Source organism: Mauremys mutica, chromosome 9 (genome assembly GCF_020497125.1).
Source record: "Mauremys mutica isolate MM-2020 ecotype Southern chromosome 9, ASM2049712v1, whole genome shotgun sequence".
NCBI classification, from domain to species: Eukaryota; Metazoa; Chordata; order Testudines; family Geoemydidae; genus Mauremys; species Mauremys mutica.
In genome coordinates this window covers 103,750,584-103,768,874 of record NC_059080.1, presented here as the reverse complement: position 1 = coordinate 103,768,874, position 18,291 = coordinate 103,750,584, and the positions used below count along the sequence as shown (strand labels likewise).

Genomic DNA, 18,291 nt, shown 5'->3' with positions numbered 1-18,291 from the left:
GCCATATTTACTGTTCTTTCTACACGTCGGCATGGTTTGTTCCTGCAACCTCAATAAGGATTCCTTAAAATACAGCCAGATCTCCTGGACTCCTTTCCCCCTCATGTTATTCTCCCAGGGGATCCTGCCCATCAGTTCCCTGAGGGAGTCAGTGTCTGCTTTTCTGAAGTCCAGGGTCCATAGTCTGCTGCTCTCCTTTCTTCCTTGTGTCAGAATCCTGAACTCGACTATCTCATGGTCACTGCCTCCCAGGTTCCCATCTACTTTTGTTTCCCCTACTAATTCTTCCCGGGTTGTGAGCAGCAGGTCAAGAAGAGCTCTGCCTCTAGCTGGTTCCTCTGATAGTATGGTATCAGGTTCTGTGGTGGGGCAGAAGTACCGTTTCTTGGAGAGAACAGATAGTTCAGCTCTGCTGAGGGGTAATCTTGGTAAATTGATGATGATGAAGTGCCATGTAATGTCCATGTACTGAGTCCCAGTCATGGTTTCTTCTGGAAATGCTGTTCTGTGGGTTGTGGAGGAGTTGTATTGGTTCCACTTTATGTTTTTGTGTTGCATGGCTGTTATCTGGGTTTTTTGATGATTATTTTCGGTTGTAATGTACTAACCCTTCTTTGTCCTATGACTGTAGAGATGTTATCTGCCAACTTCATCTTGAATGGTCTCTTGCAACATGTGTTAAGTTCTTATTTGTTCCACCTTGTATTTATCTGTGACATTCCAATTACCTTTCTCGGACCTGAAGAAATAGCTGTGTAAGCTAAAAAACTTCTTTCATTCACCAACAGAAGTTGGTCCAATAAAAGATATTACCTCACCCACCTTGTCTCATAGCTATAGTTAGGCAGGTGGTGTTTTGTGACCCCCACTTTGTTGGCTGACCAGTATTCTCATTGTTTTGTGCTCTGCCCGTCTGTCAACAAACAGATTTTCTTATTCTTAGGTTTAAATAGGTAGCCTGTTATTACATACATTCAGCCATGGACCCAAGTTAATACCCCTACCTTTTGGTGTTTCTTTAGAATCTATTGTGATTAGTAACTTGATTTTTATATGTTCTATGAAAAGTGCACTTCCAGCAAGCACAGAGTCCTTTAACACTATGCTGGTTTATTTCTGACTCCTAAGGAAGAGTGCTTTATAACCATTTGAATTATGAACACCTGTTTTTGCAGCACCTTGAAGGTCTCCCTATTGAGGCATTGATCAAACCAACTCCCGTTTACTGCAAGATCTAATGGGTTTCTAATCGGGTGTACCATGGCCATGTCATTGATTAACTTTTTTTTACAACATTTTTGTGGAGCAAAGAATAAAAAATATATATATTTTTCTACTTCACCTGTGCCCACTGATGAGTTGTTTTGTGTGTATCTTGTATTGTGTGGTTAGTCATATAAAAATGTTGAGCTCAAAGCTGCTCCCTGTAAATAGAAGGAAGGGTTTGGTCAGAAGCATAATATCCTATATGCGTGTAGCCATGCAGATAGCATCAGGGCTCATGCATGCACATGAAGCTATGTCCTAGGACCCTAGTGAGCTGTTGTATTAGTTTGAATAGAGCGAGCTGTACCAACAGTCTGATGGCTGGAGTCATACCCTCTATACAAATCCAATTAAAGTTTTTCAATTGTTCCCTTTCCATCCTCCCCCCGTCCAACCCCTCTCCCCCTTCCCCCCCCCCCAAAACAAACCCAGACCCAAGCAGTGCCAAATGTTCTGCGATATTTTAATCTTTTGATAACACAGTTTGAAAAGCCCTTGGAGACTTTTTTTAGATTTTAGACAAAATAGTTCATTGGCAGGACTTCCCTTCTAGATAGGGTCTCAGTTATTAAGAACTGCATCGTGGAACTTGTGATAACAAAAGCATTTGGTGAGGACTGGGGATAGACTGCTACTGGTAAGAGAAACTTTTTTTTGTTACTTAAATGCTGTTCCAAAGATCTGAGAAGCAGTTGAACAAAAGATGTTTAAGATTAAACTTCTTTTTTCACTATTAAACTAAGAAAATAAAAATACTTACATAATTAAAACAGACTAAGAAGGGGATGGTATTGGAGGACCTAACTAAATGGCAAAACACTTCAGACAAACAAACAAAAAGACGACCCCCTCCGTACTGGTGCCTATGTTGCCATCTTAGAACCTAGTATTGTATACATCCAGGCACCAGGAATGTCTCTCTTCAAAACTTCATTCTTTCCTCTTGTGTGGAGATATCCTTCCCAAGATAAGAGGTTCTCTCATTTTCTCCTACCATCCTGCAGTTTTCTGTTAACTTGGTTTTTCTAGTTCTTTAATTTATGGCAACAGCTCATGCTTTCAGCAGAAACTTTTATTTATTTATTTATTTAGGTTTACTCATACCTGTGACAAATGTTCAGCATTGTTCACTTAAAATCCTTTCCATACAAAATTGTTACAAATGTTCTCTACTAAGTATACAAAATCTTAAAAAGTTGATTTCAGAACCAAAGAAAATAGTCTAATAATGGTCCTCAGGAATCTCATTAGACTTTAAAAAGGCTTTTGAGAGATAAATTACCATGAAATGTTAATTTTAACAGATTTTGTATATTTGTGCCTTTTGCCTCATTTGCACAGTAGTGCAAATTAACGTTTGAAATGAGGAATTGAGAATATCAGGAGGAGAATATAGACACTCTTTGTATTATGGCTGACTACAGCTAGAACGCTTTTAACAATACCCAACTTTGTAGCATAGGGCTATACTGGCAAGCTGCTAGGGACATAAGCACTTAAACCAATTTGATATAATTTTTAATTTGTGTCTATTTGTATTCACTGTGATGCATTTAGAATAAGTAAAACATATAAATACACTTGCTATTAAACTGTCACTACTTGCTTTTTCTTCACTTTCTCTCTCTTTCTCTTCACATCTGCCATCTTGTTTCTCATGTCTTTTTTCTCTCTACTTAATTCTGCCTTTTATTGGGTTCCCTCAGCTTCCTTTTTCTTTTTTTTTGGCCACTCTTCCTGTTCCCCCCTGCTTTCCTTTATTCTCCTTCCTTCTAATCTTGACTCCTTTCTCCATGCTGTTGATAGAGCCAGCTGAACCGTGGCATTTTCCTCAGGTCCATGGCTGCCTGAAGACCAAAGTGACTTGCTCTTTACCAGGGACACGATTGGCAAAGAGCGGGGTGGATCCATTACCACTGCTGCTATTTGCAGGTGTCTGTTTCTGTTCATTTCTATGACTTAGCTGTGCAGCAGGGAGCAGAGAAAGCGTCCACTCCCTGCTTTTGGAGGGCCTTCAGATTCCAGGAGCTGCTTCGTCTGGAGCCCAGCTAGAGGGTGGGGAGATGTAGGGGGAGAGCAGCTGGCAGTGGTGAGATGAAGGAATTTTATCTGCTTAACATTAATTTATGATAGGAAAGTTTTGAGGACACACTACTTGTACTAACTGTTTGAATATTTGAGGTTGTGTCCTGATCCTGCAAACTCTTATTCTTGTGAGTAGCTTTTACTCAGGAGTCCCACTGGGGATACTTATGAAAGCTATGAGACAAGGTTTGCAGAATTGAACATTTAATTTGCAAATTGCAGCAACTTTTTGATATTTACAGGGTGAGGGTGTGTTCATGTGTTCACATTGGAATGCATATATTTGTTGTTGTGGGTTCTGGTGGCTAGACAGCATGGTATATGCATATTGGAATTAGGAAAGATAGAACTTGTATGAGGGAGTAGTTTGTTATATTTGTGTTAATTTTTAAAGTAACAGCCTTATTTCTGAAACAGGATTTTCAGTACCAAAATGAAAACTGTGTATCAGCATACTTCGCTTTTTTTGTTACTTTTTTGAATGCCTAGCAGTATAATAAAATACACTTGGATTATCTGTGCCATGTGGTTTGTGGAATGATTCCCAGTTTAAGAATGTCAATTGATCCAGATTTGCAAACAGATATGCAAATATGAATAATCAAATACCATTTATTCCTCTCTCCCTCAGTGCTTTCTCGGTACCATTTATTCTTCTGCCCCTCAGTGCTGGCAACAGTTTGCTTTGGCTCCCTGTTCTCATCAAGAATCGAACTCCCGCCTTCAGGCACGGATACTGATAGTGCAGCAGAGTAACATGCCTATATTTTTTAGGGATGGAACAAGTTAGTTCCAGCATGATAAATGGAAATCTTTTCTCACTTTTCTCATGATTGCTGTGAACTTTACTATAAACTATAATTCATTAGGCACCAAAAACTTTTCTGGTTATACAAACTGATTTGAAAAAAAAATCTTGTGATTTATCTGTGGTGTGTACATAAACTTGCATTTGACACGTGTTGTTAATCCAATGGTCAGGTTTGTGAATTTTGTTAGAAACCATTAATTAATTTAGGGCAGTTTTTACTAATAAAATTTCCAAGATATTTTCCTCAGTTAAAAAGGCTCTTCAAAATTAATCTGCTGTGTAGTGAAGAACGTACAGGTGACAATTTTAATAAACTCAAATACCTGGTTTTAGAGAGAACTTCATGTAACAGTTGTGTACTCCATGGAGGAGTGGTGTGCATTTGAAATTAAAAAAAAAAAAAAAAAGTGAAGTCAAACTAGAGTAATAGAAATTTACACCAATGCTTCGATTTTAGTTTGTCATGTGATATAAAAATGTCAGTTTAGCAATGGAATGGGAAATTGAGTTTGTCGTATTTGTGTTTCTATGACTGGAAGCATTTTTAGCAATGTAGACACCTAGAATGCATGTCCAAAGTAGTCCAACTGGATTTTTAAAATTCAAATATTTTTATAAGGAGAAATCATTTTAGCGTCACAGTGTTCTAAGCGTCCTGCCTCGTGCAGCCGTGTCAGTGAATTGTGCCAGAGCATAGTTTGAAGACAAATGGGGACTCTCTAGCTCTACAGTACACTAGGTATCAATACATTTTTCTGAATAACTTGTTTGTTGAGATCTGCTTCCATTGGAACTGTGACAGCTCATATTGTAGAGGTTACTTACTCGGTTCAAACAAATGTGGGAGGACATTGACACAATTATTCAGCTGACTAGAAGTGATATTTATTTAAAAAAAGATAATATAGAAATAATTTTTAATCTTTATTTCTTGTATTATTATCTAAGAACCTGATCCTGCAAGGAGCTCCCTGCAGATGGACTCCTGCACCCATTTGGATCTCAGTTGACTTTGGTGGTTGTCTGTGTTGGAACATAGGCTGCCTGCACAGTTCTCCAAGAGGGATCAAGGCCTAAGGAAACAATAATACATGTTCTATTACAGGTGGGGGTGGAAGCACTCCCAGTTAATGCTTCCTAATGGTTCCCTCCACCCTGTTTTCAGTCATTTGTAACTTTGCCAAACTTTAACCATTTGGGTTGATATTTCAGCTAAAATGGTTCAGTCATTTCTGAGAATGAAGTTAGGGAAAAACATGTTGTTTTGTCCATACTAAAAAATTCCAGTGACCTTCTTTAGAAGCTCTTGCACCCTTATGCTTTGGAGCAGTGACTTGAATTTTGGCTGAGAGGTAGCCTTTGTGGCAGGGATATATATGCCTTTTGCCTTCCGCGTGAAAATCTGCCCAAGTTTGGCCAAGTGATAAGTCTTTGAAACACTGCAGTTCACACATGCTCAGTTTTGACTTGCTAGTGCATGAGTTGGTAACCTTTCAGAAGCAGTGTGCTGAGTCTTCATTTATTCACTCTAATTTAAGGTTTCACGTGCCAGTCATACATTTTAACGTTTTTAGAAGGTCGCTTTCTCTAAGTCTATAATATATAACTAAACTATTGTTGTATGTAAAGTAAATAAAGTTTTTAAAATGTTTAAGAAGTTTCATTTAAAATTAAATTAAAATGCAGAGCCCCCCGGACCAGTGGCCAGGACCCGGGCAGTGTGAGTGCCACTGAAAATCAGCTCACGTGCTGCCTTTGGCACATGTGCCGTAGGTTGTCTACCCTTGAGCTAGTGCTTTGCAGCTATAGTCTCTGAAGATTATATATTCGTTGGACATGCGCCAGCCTAGGGCTGACTTTCACTGCAATTGCAGCCCTGGCTGGGGCTGTGCACAAGAACTGCGAGCAGGGTGCCTCTCGCCTGTTACTCATGCCCCCTGCCCCGGCAGTGTGGAGGAAAAAGCTGCCTCATTCAAATGCAGAAGGGACAAGAAGTGGAAAGCAGTGGGGTAGGAAGTGATGGGGGGGGGCAGTGCAGTGCCAGGGGATTGGTGAGAGCTAGTGGGGTGGAGGGACAGACTGGGAGCGAGAGAGGGAAGTGGTTGGATGAGAACTGGGAACCCGTGGGGGGTGAGGAAAGGAGTTGGAGGGGAGGGATACAGATCTTACAAGAGTCTGAATGCTGGAAAGGAGAGACCTGGGACTGGCTGTGCAGAGAGACTGAAAAAGGAGCCTGGGGTGAGGGATGCTGATGTTGGACAAAGGTCCTGGGAAGGGAGACGGGGAGCCAGTGGGGCTGAGGAATGTGGGCAGGAGTAATTGGAGGCTGGGGTGGAGAGAGGTCAGATGAGGTGCAGGAGAGGGGAAACTGGGACTGGCTGGCCAAGCAGACTGGAAACAAGGAGCCAGAGGGGTTGGGAGGGAGTGGGCATGGGTGGTCAAGGAGACTGGGACTAGGATGAGAAGTCTGAGATGGTGGGTGAGAGAAGGACGGGGCAGATTGGAGGGGATGGGGCAGAAAGGGTCACGCTTTGGAGGAAATGGGCAGAAGAGTCTGTACCTACTCGAGCACACTCCCCTCCAGAGTCTGGCATGGGAACGCAAGATGCCTGAGTGTCCTCATTCCTCTGCTGTTTGCCAGTGGGTCTCTCAGCTATTTGCTAAGTGTCCATGCCCCTCTAGAGCTGACTCACGTAGAGTATGAGATAAGAATGGCCATACTGGGTCAGACCAAAGGTCCATCCAGCCCAGTATCCTGTCTGCCGACAGTGGCCAGTGCCAGGTGTCCCAGAGGGAATGAACAGAACAGTTAATCATCAAGTGATCCATCCTCTGTCGCTCATTCCCAGCTTCTGGCATACAGAGGCTAGGAACACCATCCCTGCCCATCCTGGCTAATAGCCATTGATGGACCTATCCTCCATTAATTTATCTAGTTCTTCTTTGAACGTTGTTATAGTCTTGGCCTTCACAACATCCTTTGGCAAGGAGTTCCACAGGTTGACTGCGTTTGTTTGTTTTAAACCTGCTGCCTATTAATTTCATTTTGGTGACCCCTAGTTCTTGTGTTATGAGAAACATGCCAGCAGATCTTGGGCGTAAAAAGGTTGGAGACCACTGCTCTACAGTTTCTTCCACGCTATCCTTTGTCTTAGAATCATGGGACTGGAAGGGACTTCAAGAAGTCATCTAGTCCTATCCCTTGCACTCACAAGACTAAGTATTATGTAGACCATACCTGACAGGTGCATCGAAAAGCCAGAAATAATCCTATGGCCACCACTTCTCAATTCTTGATGTCTGGTGTGTACCCTGCAAGAAACAGTCCATCTGGTATGGCTAGGATGAAAGTCCATTGGCTAGTTAATATTTAATTGTAAAAGAGAGCACCTTTCTAGTGAGACAGAAACATCAGTGTGGGCACGTAATAAACCCACATAACTGTGTGACCACATTACTGTTACCCTGGTCACCCTCCACTTTCTGCTTATCTTTTGTTTGTTATTCACTTCTTCTCTTTTTTTGAGTTTGGAAATGGGTGGTCTGGGCAGGGGCTGTCGTTCTGTACATTTGTTCAGCACCTAGTGTGGTTTAGGCCTGCTCCTGAGTGGGGCCCTTGGGTGCTATCACAATACTCCTCCCCCCCCCCCCAAATTAGTAAGAATTTCTAATTCTTGTGTTCTGTTTGGTACTGCTCTCCAGCTGTGCATCTCCACCTCCATAAGAATCTAAAAATACAGTTCAGACTAAGGATATATAATGGTGTGTGTATTTACTGAGGTGCTTTAGTCTTGATGTTGGAATATAATAATAAAAAATGCAGTTAGGGGAGGGAGGGAGGAGGCGGCGTTGAGTCCTTGCTCCTGCCCGGGGCAATCCGCTGGCTTGCGGTGTTTGGGAGGCAGGGGGAGATTGTGCGCCGAGTCCTTGCCCCTCCCCCCCTTCTGCCTCCAAAACGCTGCAAGCCAGCTGATTGCCAGGGCAGGAGGTGGGGGGGGAAGGGGGAGGTGCTGATCCGCAGGGTCTGACGGCGGTGGGCGGGAGGTGCGTGGAGGGGGCCTAGGGAGGCTTCTAGCTGTGGAGAAAGCAGGCACCCAAACAACGTAAGAGTGGAGCATTGCACAACTTTAAATGAGTATGTTCCCTAATTAATCAGCAACGAAACAACGGTTAAGCAAGACGACTTTAAGTGAGGAGTTACTGTACATTGAACAGCAAAATACTTCAACATCTACTATTCTGTTAAGAGTTAGATGAAAGCAGGATGTGTCAGTGCATTTCATGTACATGTATGTTGTGAATGTCGTTATGCCAGTGATACATCAAAAGTTAATGCATGTGCACAGTAGTCAAAATATTGCTTCAACAGTTTTTTTTCAATACTTCTCTTGCTAGAGGTCTTCCGGTATCTGAAGTTGAGGACTTCCTTATCTCAGTAAAGATGGAAAAGGAAGAAAAGAAGATTGTCAATACAGGCGAGGAGGATGAGATGGTAATCAGGTTTATGGTCTCGTTTCACAAATTGAAGAAAATGTTGCTTTTCTGTTTGGGGCATATTGCTTAAGGCACAGTCCTCATGAGCCCCTTCTGGAATCGCAGAGGATGAGCCTTGGGGTACAAATTTCCATTTATTCAAACTCCTAAAAAGAGTATGAAGAACCAAGCAGATCTGTACAGCCAAAAATCTAACCGGTCCCACTGCATGTGTACCCTTTGAAAGGAAAATTGCAGTGAAGTGTTTCATAAAAACAAATCCTGGCCCTGCTCCCATGTGGTCTGGAGTGTGGCTAGAGCTGTGGGCCTGGCTGTCCTCTGTGCACGCCCTTGGCACACTCGCCCAGATGCAGTTCCTGTCCCATGGGTATGGGGAAAATGGCACACCATGTGGGGCTAACCCATCCCTCCCTCCCCCCCCCCCTCGTGAGGGGCCACTCCCCCGAGCGTGCCCGCTCCCCGTGCAAGGCTTGGGCTGGCATTGCTGCTTGCCCGAGCCGTCGTCCGTTTCCACCCACACACACCCCGTGCGCGGGGCTGGCATTGTAGCTCAACCCCCACCCAGCATGTTCCTCTATATCCAACTATTGTGACCAAAGTGAGCATCTGTCCCAGGTGCTCTGGCCAGCTGATCAAGTTGGCAAGAATAAATGGGACAAACATCCATTTTTGCCAAAAAAGTCAGGGTGGCTGGGACAGGGCTTCAGGAAGGGACTGTCCTGGCCAAAACCCTTTAAAAAAAAACAACAAAAAACCTTTTGACAGAAATAAATGAGCTCTAGCAATTAGAGTGTAATGATGTTTCAGAAAGAGATTTTGCAAATATTGTTCAGTGTTAATATTTTCATAAATGTGAATGATGCTGGTGGGTCTCAGTGATAGCTTCCATTTCACTGATACGTCAGAGCAGGAAATCTGTTCCCTGTAATCTGAGACAGAGGAAATACAGCTCAGCATCTGAAAGTTTCCTTTGTGTTACTGCATTGAAACACTCAGCCAAATTTTTGTGCCCCAGGCTGAACCCAGATAATGATGGTACTTACCTTTGATTGTTAATTTATTATCCTAAGAGGCACTTCATATTTTTGTGTAGTTTGTTCTTCATTGTAACAAGAGAGTACTCTGAATATATTTCATATTGCATCCTACTAGGAGGTGAGTGGACTTTCTCCAGTTGCCACAGTAACTGCCGTCTTTGGAGCATGTTTTTTTGCTGTGTCTCAAGCTAGTGTTTCACCAGCTGTACATAAACGTTACAGTGGGCTGCACTACTTCTAAAACAACAGGTTCCCAAGTATCATGTGGGTGAAAAGTACCTTCTTACGATTAGAGGCTTGGCTGTTATTACATTTTAAGATGAAATAAGAGTAACTTAGTTAATTCCTTCCTCCCATTCCCAACTACCCCTTTTTATTTCCTCCCCAGAGAATGAAAACCATTTGTCAGCAAAATGTTGATTTAAGTCCTCGATTTTAATCAACTTGTACTTGTTATTTTCTAAAGAAGATGCTTTTTCATTGGTTCATATAATAATGGTTAAAACATGCTGTTTTACAGCTAAATAGAGCCTTTACACATTTTTGTTCCCTGTCTGGGAGGGTACACTATAACTATATAAATTTATTGAAGTAATTATATAGCTTAATATTTTCAGATTATTATTAATTATACATTTTAGTATGTTAGAAAATGGTGAATGATATGCTATCTTATAGATAATTAACCTTTTGCTCATGATTTGTGTCATGTTGCATTAGGATGGTAACTGAAATGTAATTAAACACCCAAAACAGCGCATAAAATGTATTCTTATTAAACAAAACAAGCCCTCACTACAATACATGACCTATAGTGCCCTATTTATAAAGCTTGACCTAAAAATTAGATGTTTTACCCCTGATTCTTTATATAGAAAAGCAGTCTTTAACTCAAAGATTTTGATAGAGGCTCATGTATTCAGCATTTTTGTTATTGTTTCAAGAGATTATAATAAGTTTAGGTCTTAACATATTTTATATTAAATTCAGATTTCATTTTAACTGGTTTATTTAAAAAACTATATAATTTAAATAAAATAAAGAAGATTTAAATCAATTTTTTTTCCAAAAAATTATCAATTTTATCCACTTGTGTTTGTTGTCTGATTGTGAGCAGAAAGAAGTATGCTAAACTGTTCCCAGCTGTTGTTGGGGTGTAGAGCAGGCTTGTATGCCATATCCCCTTACATCTTCAGAACCATGGACCAGAACCGGGTCCTTAAAAACTAAAGGTTAGATTGTAACGCAAGTTTCCCTGCATAACTGCCTCAGGAGCAGTCCAGGGAGGAGTCTGTTTCTGTATTGCAGTGTTTTTAAATTGGTGTGTATGTAGCACTTCTGTGGGTTGTAATGATTCTATGGGTATCAGACTGAACAAAAGCTGTTGCCACAATATAGTAAATAAACTTCTTTGAACCCTCCCCCAGCAAAGAAAAGGAGGAAAAACCTTTGAAATATACACATTTATCTGCCACCATTTGTGACAGGTTACTCCTGAATTTTCCAGCCAAAGCAATTAAGGATATCTTTGTTCATTATTTGTTTCCCTGTTTCCGTACAGGAGATTTATGGTTATAATCGGTGCCACTGGAAGCTAGTTTTAGTTGCTATAGGGGTGCTTTGTACTGGTGGCTTCCTCCTCCTTCTCCTCTACTGGATGCCTGAGTGGCGTGTGAGAGCAACGTGCAAAAGGACTACACTTAAGGACTGTGAAGTGGTGCTACTGAGAACGACTGTAAGTTTGTACACTGTGCTCTAGTTTTGTAAATGCAGTGTTTGAAACAGAAAAGTTAGTTATCAGCTCTCAGGCTTGTAACCCTAGTGATATTACTTCCTTTGCATCACAGTTTATAAATAAATGACGGGGTAGTTTGCCAGTTGTAAGCAAATTGAAAACATGAAGGAAGCTTTGGGGTAAATTAAATCTTGAGGACTTCAGAAAAAATACTCTATTTGCTATGAAGGTTGTAAAAGGTTGTACTCTGCTTGTGTAGCTTTGTGTGTGAGAAGAATAGTGAATATCCAAAGGACGTTTGCTGTTATTAGTAAGGACTTTTGATACTTTAGTATTTTGTGATTGCCTAGATAAGAAATAGAAACTAAGTAGCATTCAGTGAAACTTTTAACGTCTTTGCTAAGAGGATTTTTCAAAAGGTTTGATAGTCATGCACTCATTATTCCACGTTGTTTGCATTCATAACTCTATTAAATAGTTGAGAAAAAGAAATATCAAGAAATTGATTTTACTCTTAAGAAGGGATGATTATAAGGTAGGTGTACAGGCAAAATATATGAAAAATATACAGGCAATATCTTGACAGTGTCCTTTTTAGCTAAGGCAATATTATTGTAGAATTTAATTTGTGTATGTAAATTTCTAAAGAATACTATCTTCCTCCAAAGTTTACTCGTCATATCCTACTTAGTTTTCTTTTAGAGTTATAGAAGATTTCAGGAACTGATTAGACCGAGGTTTTGGATGACCGTGAGCTGAGGCTATAAATTTCTATACAATAAATATTATACTTCAGAATAGCTCAGAAATAGGAAAACATGGAGATGAATAGTTAAGGGATGCAGTCATTTCACTCATGCCATTCCTTCTGTGTTTCCTATCCCCTATACCAGTGACACCCCCCCACTTAGCGTAAACCAATCCTCCTTGTGCTCTGAAATAATAAATTATTGTTGAATATATGAAAGAAATACCATGCCATTTATTTATAAAAACCGAAAGATTCCAAAACTAAGTCTGAGGGTTCACTAGCACACATCAGAGCTTTGAAAGTTTTCTGCTAGTGTTATGTGGAGTTAGAGTGGTAAAACCTTGTCCTGGGGGTAATTTGGTATCAATCCCATGGTGTCTTTCATTTCTGTAAGTATATGTGGACCTTTCTAATTGGCTTGTTTTCCAACTGACATTGGTATTTATTACAGAAAAGAAAGATGTCCCTAGGTTCACTTCTATGCATCCTTACAAGGTATTAAACAGTATTCTGCTATTTGTTTCTCTAGTAACAATTTTTTTCTTTGTTAGGATGAATTCAGGATATGGTTTTGTGCAAAGATTCGTATTGTGCTTTCTCGGGGAGACAACCCATTACAGAATCTGCAATCTATTGAAGGCAAAGTTTCAAATGGCCATAGTGGTCATTCATGTGAAAGCCCTGCTGAAGAGAATAGAAACAACCCGAACAAATATTCTCCTGTAAGTGGACCTGTGGTATCTGAATCCTTAATCTTCAAGGCAGCTATGAAAAGAATATATATTATGCACACACAGTACAATACATGTGACCTGCTTAGACTACCAAAGAGGCCAGTTGGTTGAGGTAGGGAAATGTGCTCTTATATTTTAAGTCACAAAGTGTAAAGATCTTGTGCGTCAGTATATTGTGGGATTAATGAAAGAATAAGACTATTGAAAAGTTAACTATCTTGTATAAAATACATTGTCAGTATTGGAGAGAGAGCACACAGGAAACATTTTGTATTTCATTTTTAAAACTTACAGTGTAGCTGCCAAGTTCAGTTTTGTTATAAATTTTTAACAGTGATACTAAATTAAACAAAAATCCGTGTTGAATGATGCCAGCTTAATACCTAATTGCATGTATTTGCCTTACAGATTCGCTATTTCACACACCACAGTGTAAAGTATTTCTGGAATGATGCAGTCCAAAGTTTTGTCATCATAAAGTAAGAATACTTCTTTTTTACCCTTGCCTTGCAGAGCAAGTATGCATATTTTCTTGGTAGCCATAACTGTGTTCCCAAAAAGCTTATAAAAAATGACAGTATTCCAGTACTGTTTTCCAGTTCTGTTTTCTTGTGAATCTTTCTCTGGTTTGAGCCTTTTCCATCTCCCCAATAAACTTCAGGATTTTCTTGATTGCTAGGAGGGGTCTTGGTTAATCCACCGACTAGCACACCACATCTCTAAGAGTATGTCGACACCTGGGGCTGGCCTGTGCCAGCTGACTTGGGCTTGCAGGATTGGGCTGTGGGGCTGGTTAATTGCAGTGTAGACATTCCAGCTCTGGTTGAGCCTGGACATCTACGCTGCAATTAAACAGTCCTGCGAGCCCAAGTCAGCTGGCACAGGCCAGCGATGAGTTTTTAACTGCAATGTAGACATATCCTAAGAAGGTTTGGTTTGTTGTTGGGGAAGGGGTGTAGCCTACCGACGTGTTCTGTGCCCCACTATATGTGTGTTCCTCCTTCCTGGCCCATATTGAGCCATCCTGCCCTGAGGCACAGCTGGAGTTGGTGAGAATTCCGCATGTGAAATGTGAGTAAGCTTAGGTCCTCTGTCTGGATCACGTGTCTAGGTGCTCAAAACTCTCTCAACCACTGTTTTGAATGACTTCCATTTCCTGGGATCACAGCGTTGTGGCCTGTCACTTCTGAGACTTTTTATTTACATTGTATTTTGAGCAGAATCTGGTTGTAAGCACCTTAGCCATAACTCTGTTTTGGTGCCCTACGGAGCTGATAAGAGTAATTTTCTCTTTACTTTGAGGGCTTGGCTACACTTACAAATTTGCAGCGCTGCAGCAGGGTGTGAAAACACACCCTCTGCAGCGCTGCAAATTGCGGCGCTACAAAGCGCCAGTGTAGTCAAAGGGTATGGCTACACTTGCAAATTTGCAGCGCTGCAGCAGGGTGTGAAAAAACACCCTCTGCAGCGCTGCAAATTGCGGCGCTACAAAGCGCCAGTGTAGTCAAAGCCCCAGCGCTGCGAGCGCGGCTCCCAGCGCTGTCCGTTATTCCCCACAGGGAGCTGGAGTACGGACAGCGCTGGGAGAGCTTTCTCCCAGCGCTGGGGCTTTGACTACACTTAGCTATTCAAAGCGCTGCCGCGGCAGCGCTTTGAAGCGCTAATGTAGCCATAGCCAAAGCCCCAGCGCTGGGAGCCGCGCTCCCAGCGCTGTCCGTTATTTCCCACAGGGAGGTGAAGTACGGACAGCGCTGGGAGAGTTTTCTCCCAGCGCTGGCGCTTTGACTACACTTAGCGCTTTGAAATGCAAGTGTAGCCAAAGCCTCAGTTAAGTTAGGAGAATATTTCTATAACTTTTGATTCCTGGATGGTGTGCTCTTGAGTGAGTCCACTCTGATTTACTTCTACATATCTCCTGTGCTCTACGTCACTTGTGACTGTTTTGTAGTGATCTGCAGTCTAAATTAGAGATGTTGGGAGGGTAAGAGGGATCTTCACTTATTTCCCAAAGGCAGGCAAGCCTGGGGATGCAAGCTGTTTCAGAGGCCCAGCATTAAGTGACATTTCTCTTTTTTTTTTTTTTTGCAACCATTCAATATAGAGCTCACAGTGGGGGAATACTCACCTCTTATATTGCTGTTCAGTCAGGTCCAAAGCAGAGGGAGGGATTACGCCCCAGTGGCCAGTTATCCAGCTCTCCATAAATGTACCCCGGCCATTCCACATTAATCCTGCTTCGGAGCTGGAAGTCTCTCGTTAATAATAGAATGAGGTATGAAATTGGTCTGAAAATCGTTGACCTAACAGTGCTTCCAGATGGAGTTACAGCCCCAGCTGCTTTCCCCGAGTGTTATTAGCTCCACCGCCTCCCTCGTTCAGTAGCAGTACATGGGGCATCAGGGTTGAGGAAGAAAGTTACCAGTGCCCTGCAGATAAGCTTTTCCTTTTATGCTGAAAGGCAAAACGAACACATGGTCCCATTTTTCCACTTTCCAACAGCAGCTTCCTACAGTGGGAGATTCAGACAGCTCAAAGGTTTAACTGCTGTCTTAACCATACTTGAGCAGTCTTAACCACCGGTTCACCACACTGAGCAGCCATCTAAACAAACAGCTCCTAAGGCTAAAACAAGTCTAGGACACAGTTCGTTTGGCCAAAAAAAAAAAAAAAAAAGGGGTGAGGGAAGGGAGGCAAGCAAAAATAACGAAAACCCCACTATTAAGGAACTTTGCTATGTCAGTGAAAGCCTGTCAGTCATGTTGCTCCACAAACATTTCTTGCTTTCTAAAGAAATCTGTAAAAAGTAGTATGAAAAGTTAGCAAAACCACTACATCAGAGTACAAGTGGTGATAAAACTGTAAGGAAACTTACTGTCTTTTTTGGGGATGAAAATATATATCTTGGCTAGTTTCAATTGAGTGCAAAGATCTTGTAACCAGAAGTCTGTATTCAATCCCAAAACTTACCTTAATTAGAGCAGTGCCTACAGGTAACATTGCCCAGCACTTTGCATGATAGGACCCTATTTTCAGTTGCTTGTAGTTTGCCAGACTTAAACTGTTTAGGCTGGATTTTCCATGAGAGGTGTCTGCCTCAGGTGTGGGTGGTGGGTTTTTGTTTTGTTTGTTTGTTTTTACTTTCAGCTAAAACGGTTCATCTGTTTCAGACAATGAGGTTAGGGGAAAGTATGTTTTTTCCCCTCTGTTAAAAATCCCCACAAACAAAACTGCTGGTTGTTTGATTAAGTAGCTTTACCCCTTCCATGCTTTGGAGCAGACATATGAAATTGGCAGAGGGGGCTGCCTGTGTGTCATGGATGTCTTTTGCTGTTTCTGTGAAAAAGCCTCTGAAAAATCTGTTTGCATGTGTTTAGAAGAAGTTTGTTAGAGCTTGGCTGCTAAATTCTCTGAAGATTCCATGTGCGCTGAACATACTTCATCCCTTCACATTCCTGCCTGCTGAACTGGACTGTGCATATGCCATTCCCGCAGAGTAAATTAGGGTGCTCCATCCCCAGGCTTCAGGAGCTGAGCAGGGTTTCCTGTGCAGTTGCTCATCTCATCTGCCAGTGGCACTAGGCACAAAAACTCTGTACATGACTTTCTCTCCTGTGCTCTGGGAGAGAAGCAGGGTTGTGTAGCGAATGAGGTTGTTGTCAGTGTAGGACCCCTGTCTCATTTGTTGCACAAGTTGGAAAGTGCATAGTGAATGTGGCAGGGAACTGCAGGAAGAGAAAAGTTTGCATTGTTGTTGAGGCCTCCCTTGGAGAATTTAATTCTCTCGTGGCCTCTGCCACAGAGTTCCTATGTGATTCTGGGCAAGTCACAGAATTTCTCCGATGGCCAACATGTGTTCCTCATTTTCCTTGTACCCAACTTAACACGCCTGGGGTCAGATTTGCGGAAGAGCTAAGCGTTCACAACTATAAATGAGGTGCATGGGAGCTCTGCTGTCAAACATATAAAGTGCTATAAAATGCTAACTATTCTGAAAAATCAGGCCTTAGGCTTCTTAAATTGATTGTCCAAAATTAATGGACATTTTTGACAATTTTGGCCTTAATCTCTGTGTCCAGTTCCTCATTTTGTACATGAGGAAACTGAATACCACCTCACCTCACAGGAATGTTGTGAAGATACGTTAATTAATCTTTGTAAAGAGGTAAACTGATACTATGAACACTATAGAAAACCCATGAGGAAACTAATAATTCTGTATTTAGGGTAGTGTTTGGATGATGTGCAGTAAATACATGGGGCCACACACACTGAATGATGAAGATAAAAAGAAATATTGAATCCATCCTGTGCACTGAATGAGGCAGAGGTCCTGTGGGAAAATTGGTATGTCATATAATTTAAAAATGTATCATAATGCATATGCACAATGGGGTTGAATTAAGGTTGTATGGGGGGGTGGGAGGGGGTAGAAAGAAACAGTGAGACAATGGCAGTGGTTTCATTGTACCAGTGGTCTAACTCTTGTCAATTTTTGTAGGCCTCATGGAAAAGAATTTTAAAGAGGGATTTGAATAGTAATTTATAGGTCAAAGCTAATCCATATCATATTCATTTTATTAAATACAAATTAAATAAATTCTTGCCTGTTTTTTTGTGTGGAAGCGTCCAATGCTAGTTACACAGGTGTTTAAAATAAAAACTTAAATTAAAAAATAAGTGTTGTAAAACCAAAGGGCAGACTTGACCTAACCAAGAGATGAATTCAGTGGTCTTCTGCTCAGTCTTTAATTTACCTAATTGATACTTGCAATAACTAGGCAAAAATAAGTGGAATGACATTCATAACTGACTGCTTTTTAATATTGTTCTTGTATAATGCAACTTAAACTTCTAATAAAAATGTCTGGTCTTTACAGTTCCTAAGCATCTTCATGGGATATTTTAAAAAAGAATATTAGCTAAGAAGCTTGATTCTGAGAACTTGTTTAATTTCTACAATTATTTTAGGGGACTGGATGAGTCTACTTCCTGCTCTTCAATTCATAATGAACATAGTAAAGGTTTGACTAAGGAGGTGCATGACGACAGGTAATACAATATTCAGACTAAAATATGAATCTAAGAGATGTCAGAAAGGTACATGGTTATTAGATAGCTGGGTTTATGGTATATTTCTCATAAATGAATAAAATTCAGTGTGATCAATGTTTGTGGTTGGATGTTAAACTTCCCTTCAAAAGAACACTTTACATGTATAGCCTTGAATTGAGGAATCTCATTAAATTTGAATAGTCTCCTTTGTGATTGATTATATAGGCATTGAATATAGATAGAAGTGTTTTTTTCTAGTCTCTTAAACTAGGTTCATGTCAGATCATTTTTTCAGCAATAGCATTACCATAACCATAACAGTGGAA

General features: G+C 41.1%; 1 protein-coding gene across 1 annotated transcript in view; it reads left to right on the top strand.

Moving 5' to 3' along the window:
* Positions 1-18,291, top strand: part of ATP13A3 (ATPase 13A3) — a 110,571-nt gene that overhangs the window by 36,896 nt on the left and 55,384 nt on the right. The window contains exons 2-6 of the mRNA XM_045030653.1: positions 8,558-8,654; positions 11,255-11,428; positions 12,731-12,901; positions 13,322-13,392; positions 17,882-17,962. Of these exons, the coding sequence (XP_044886588.1) occupies positions 8,604-8,654; positions 11,255-11,428; positions 12,731-12,901; positions 13,322-13,392; positions 17,882-17,962 (548 nt within the window). The 5' untranslated portion in view covers positions 8,558-8,603. The remainder of the gene's footprint in view (positions 1-8,557; positions 8,655-11,254; positions 11,429-12,730; positions 12,902-13,321; positions 13,393-17,881; positions 17,963-18,291) is intronic.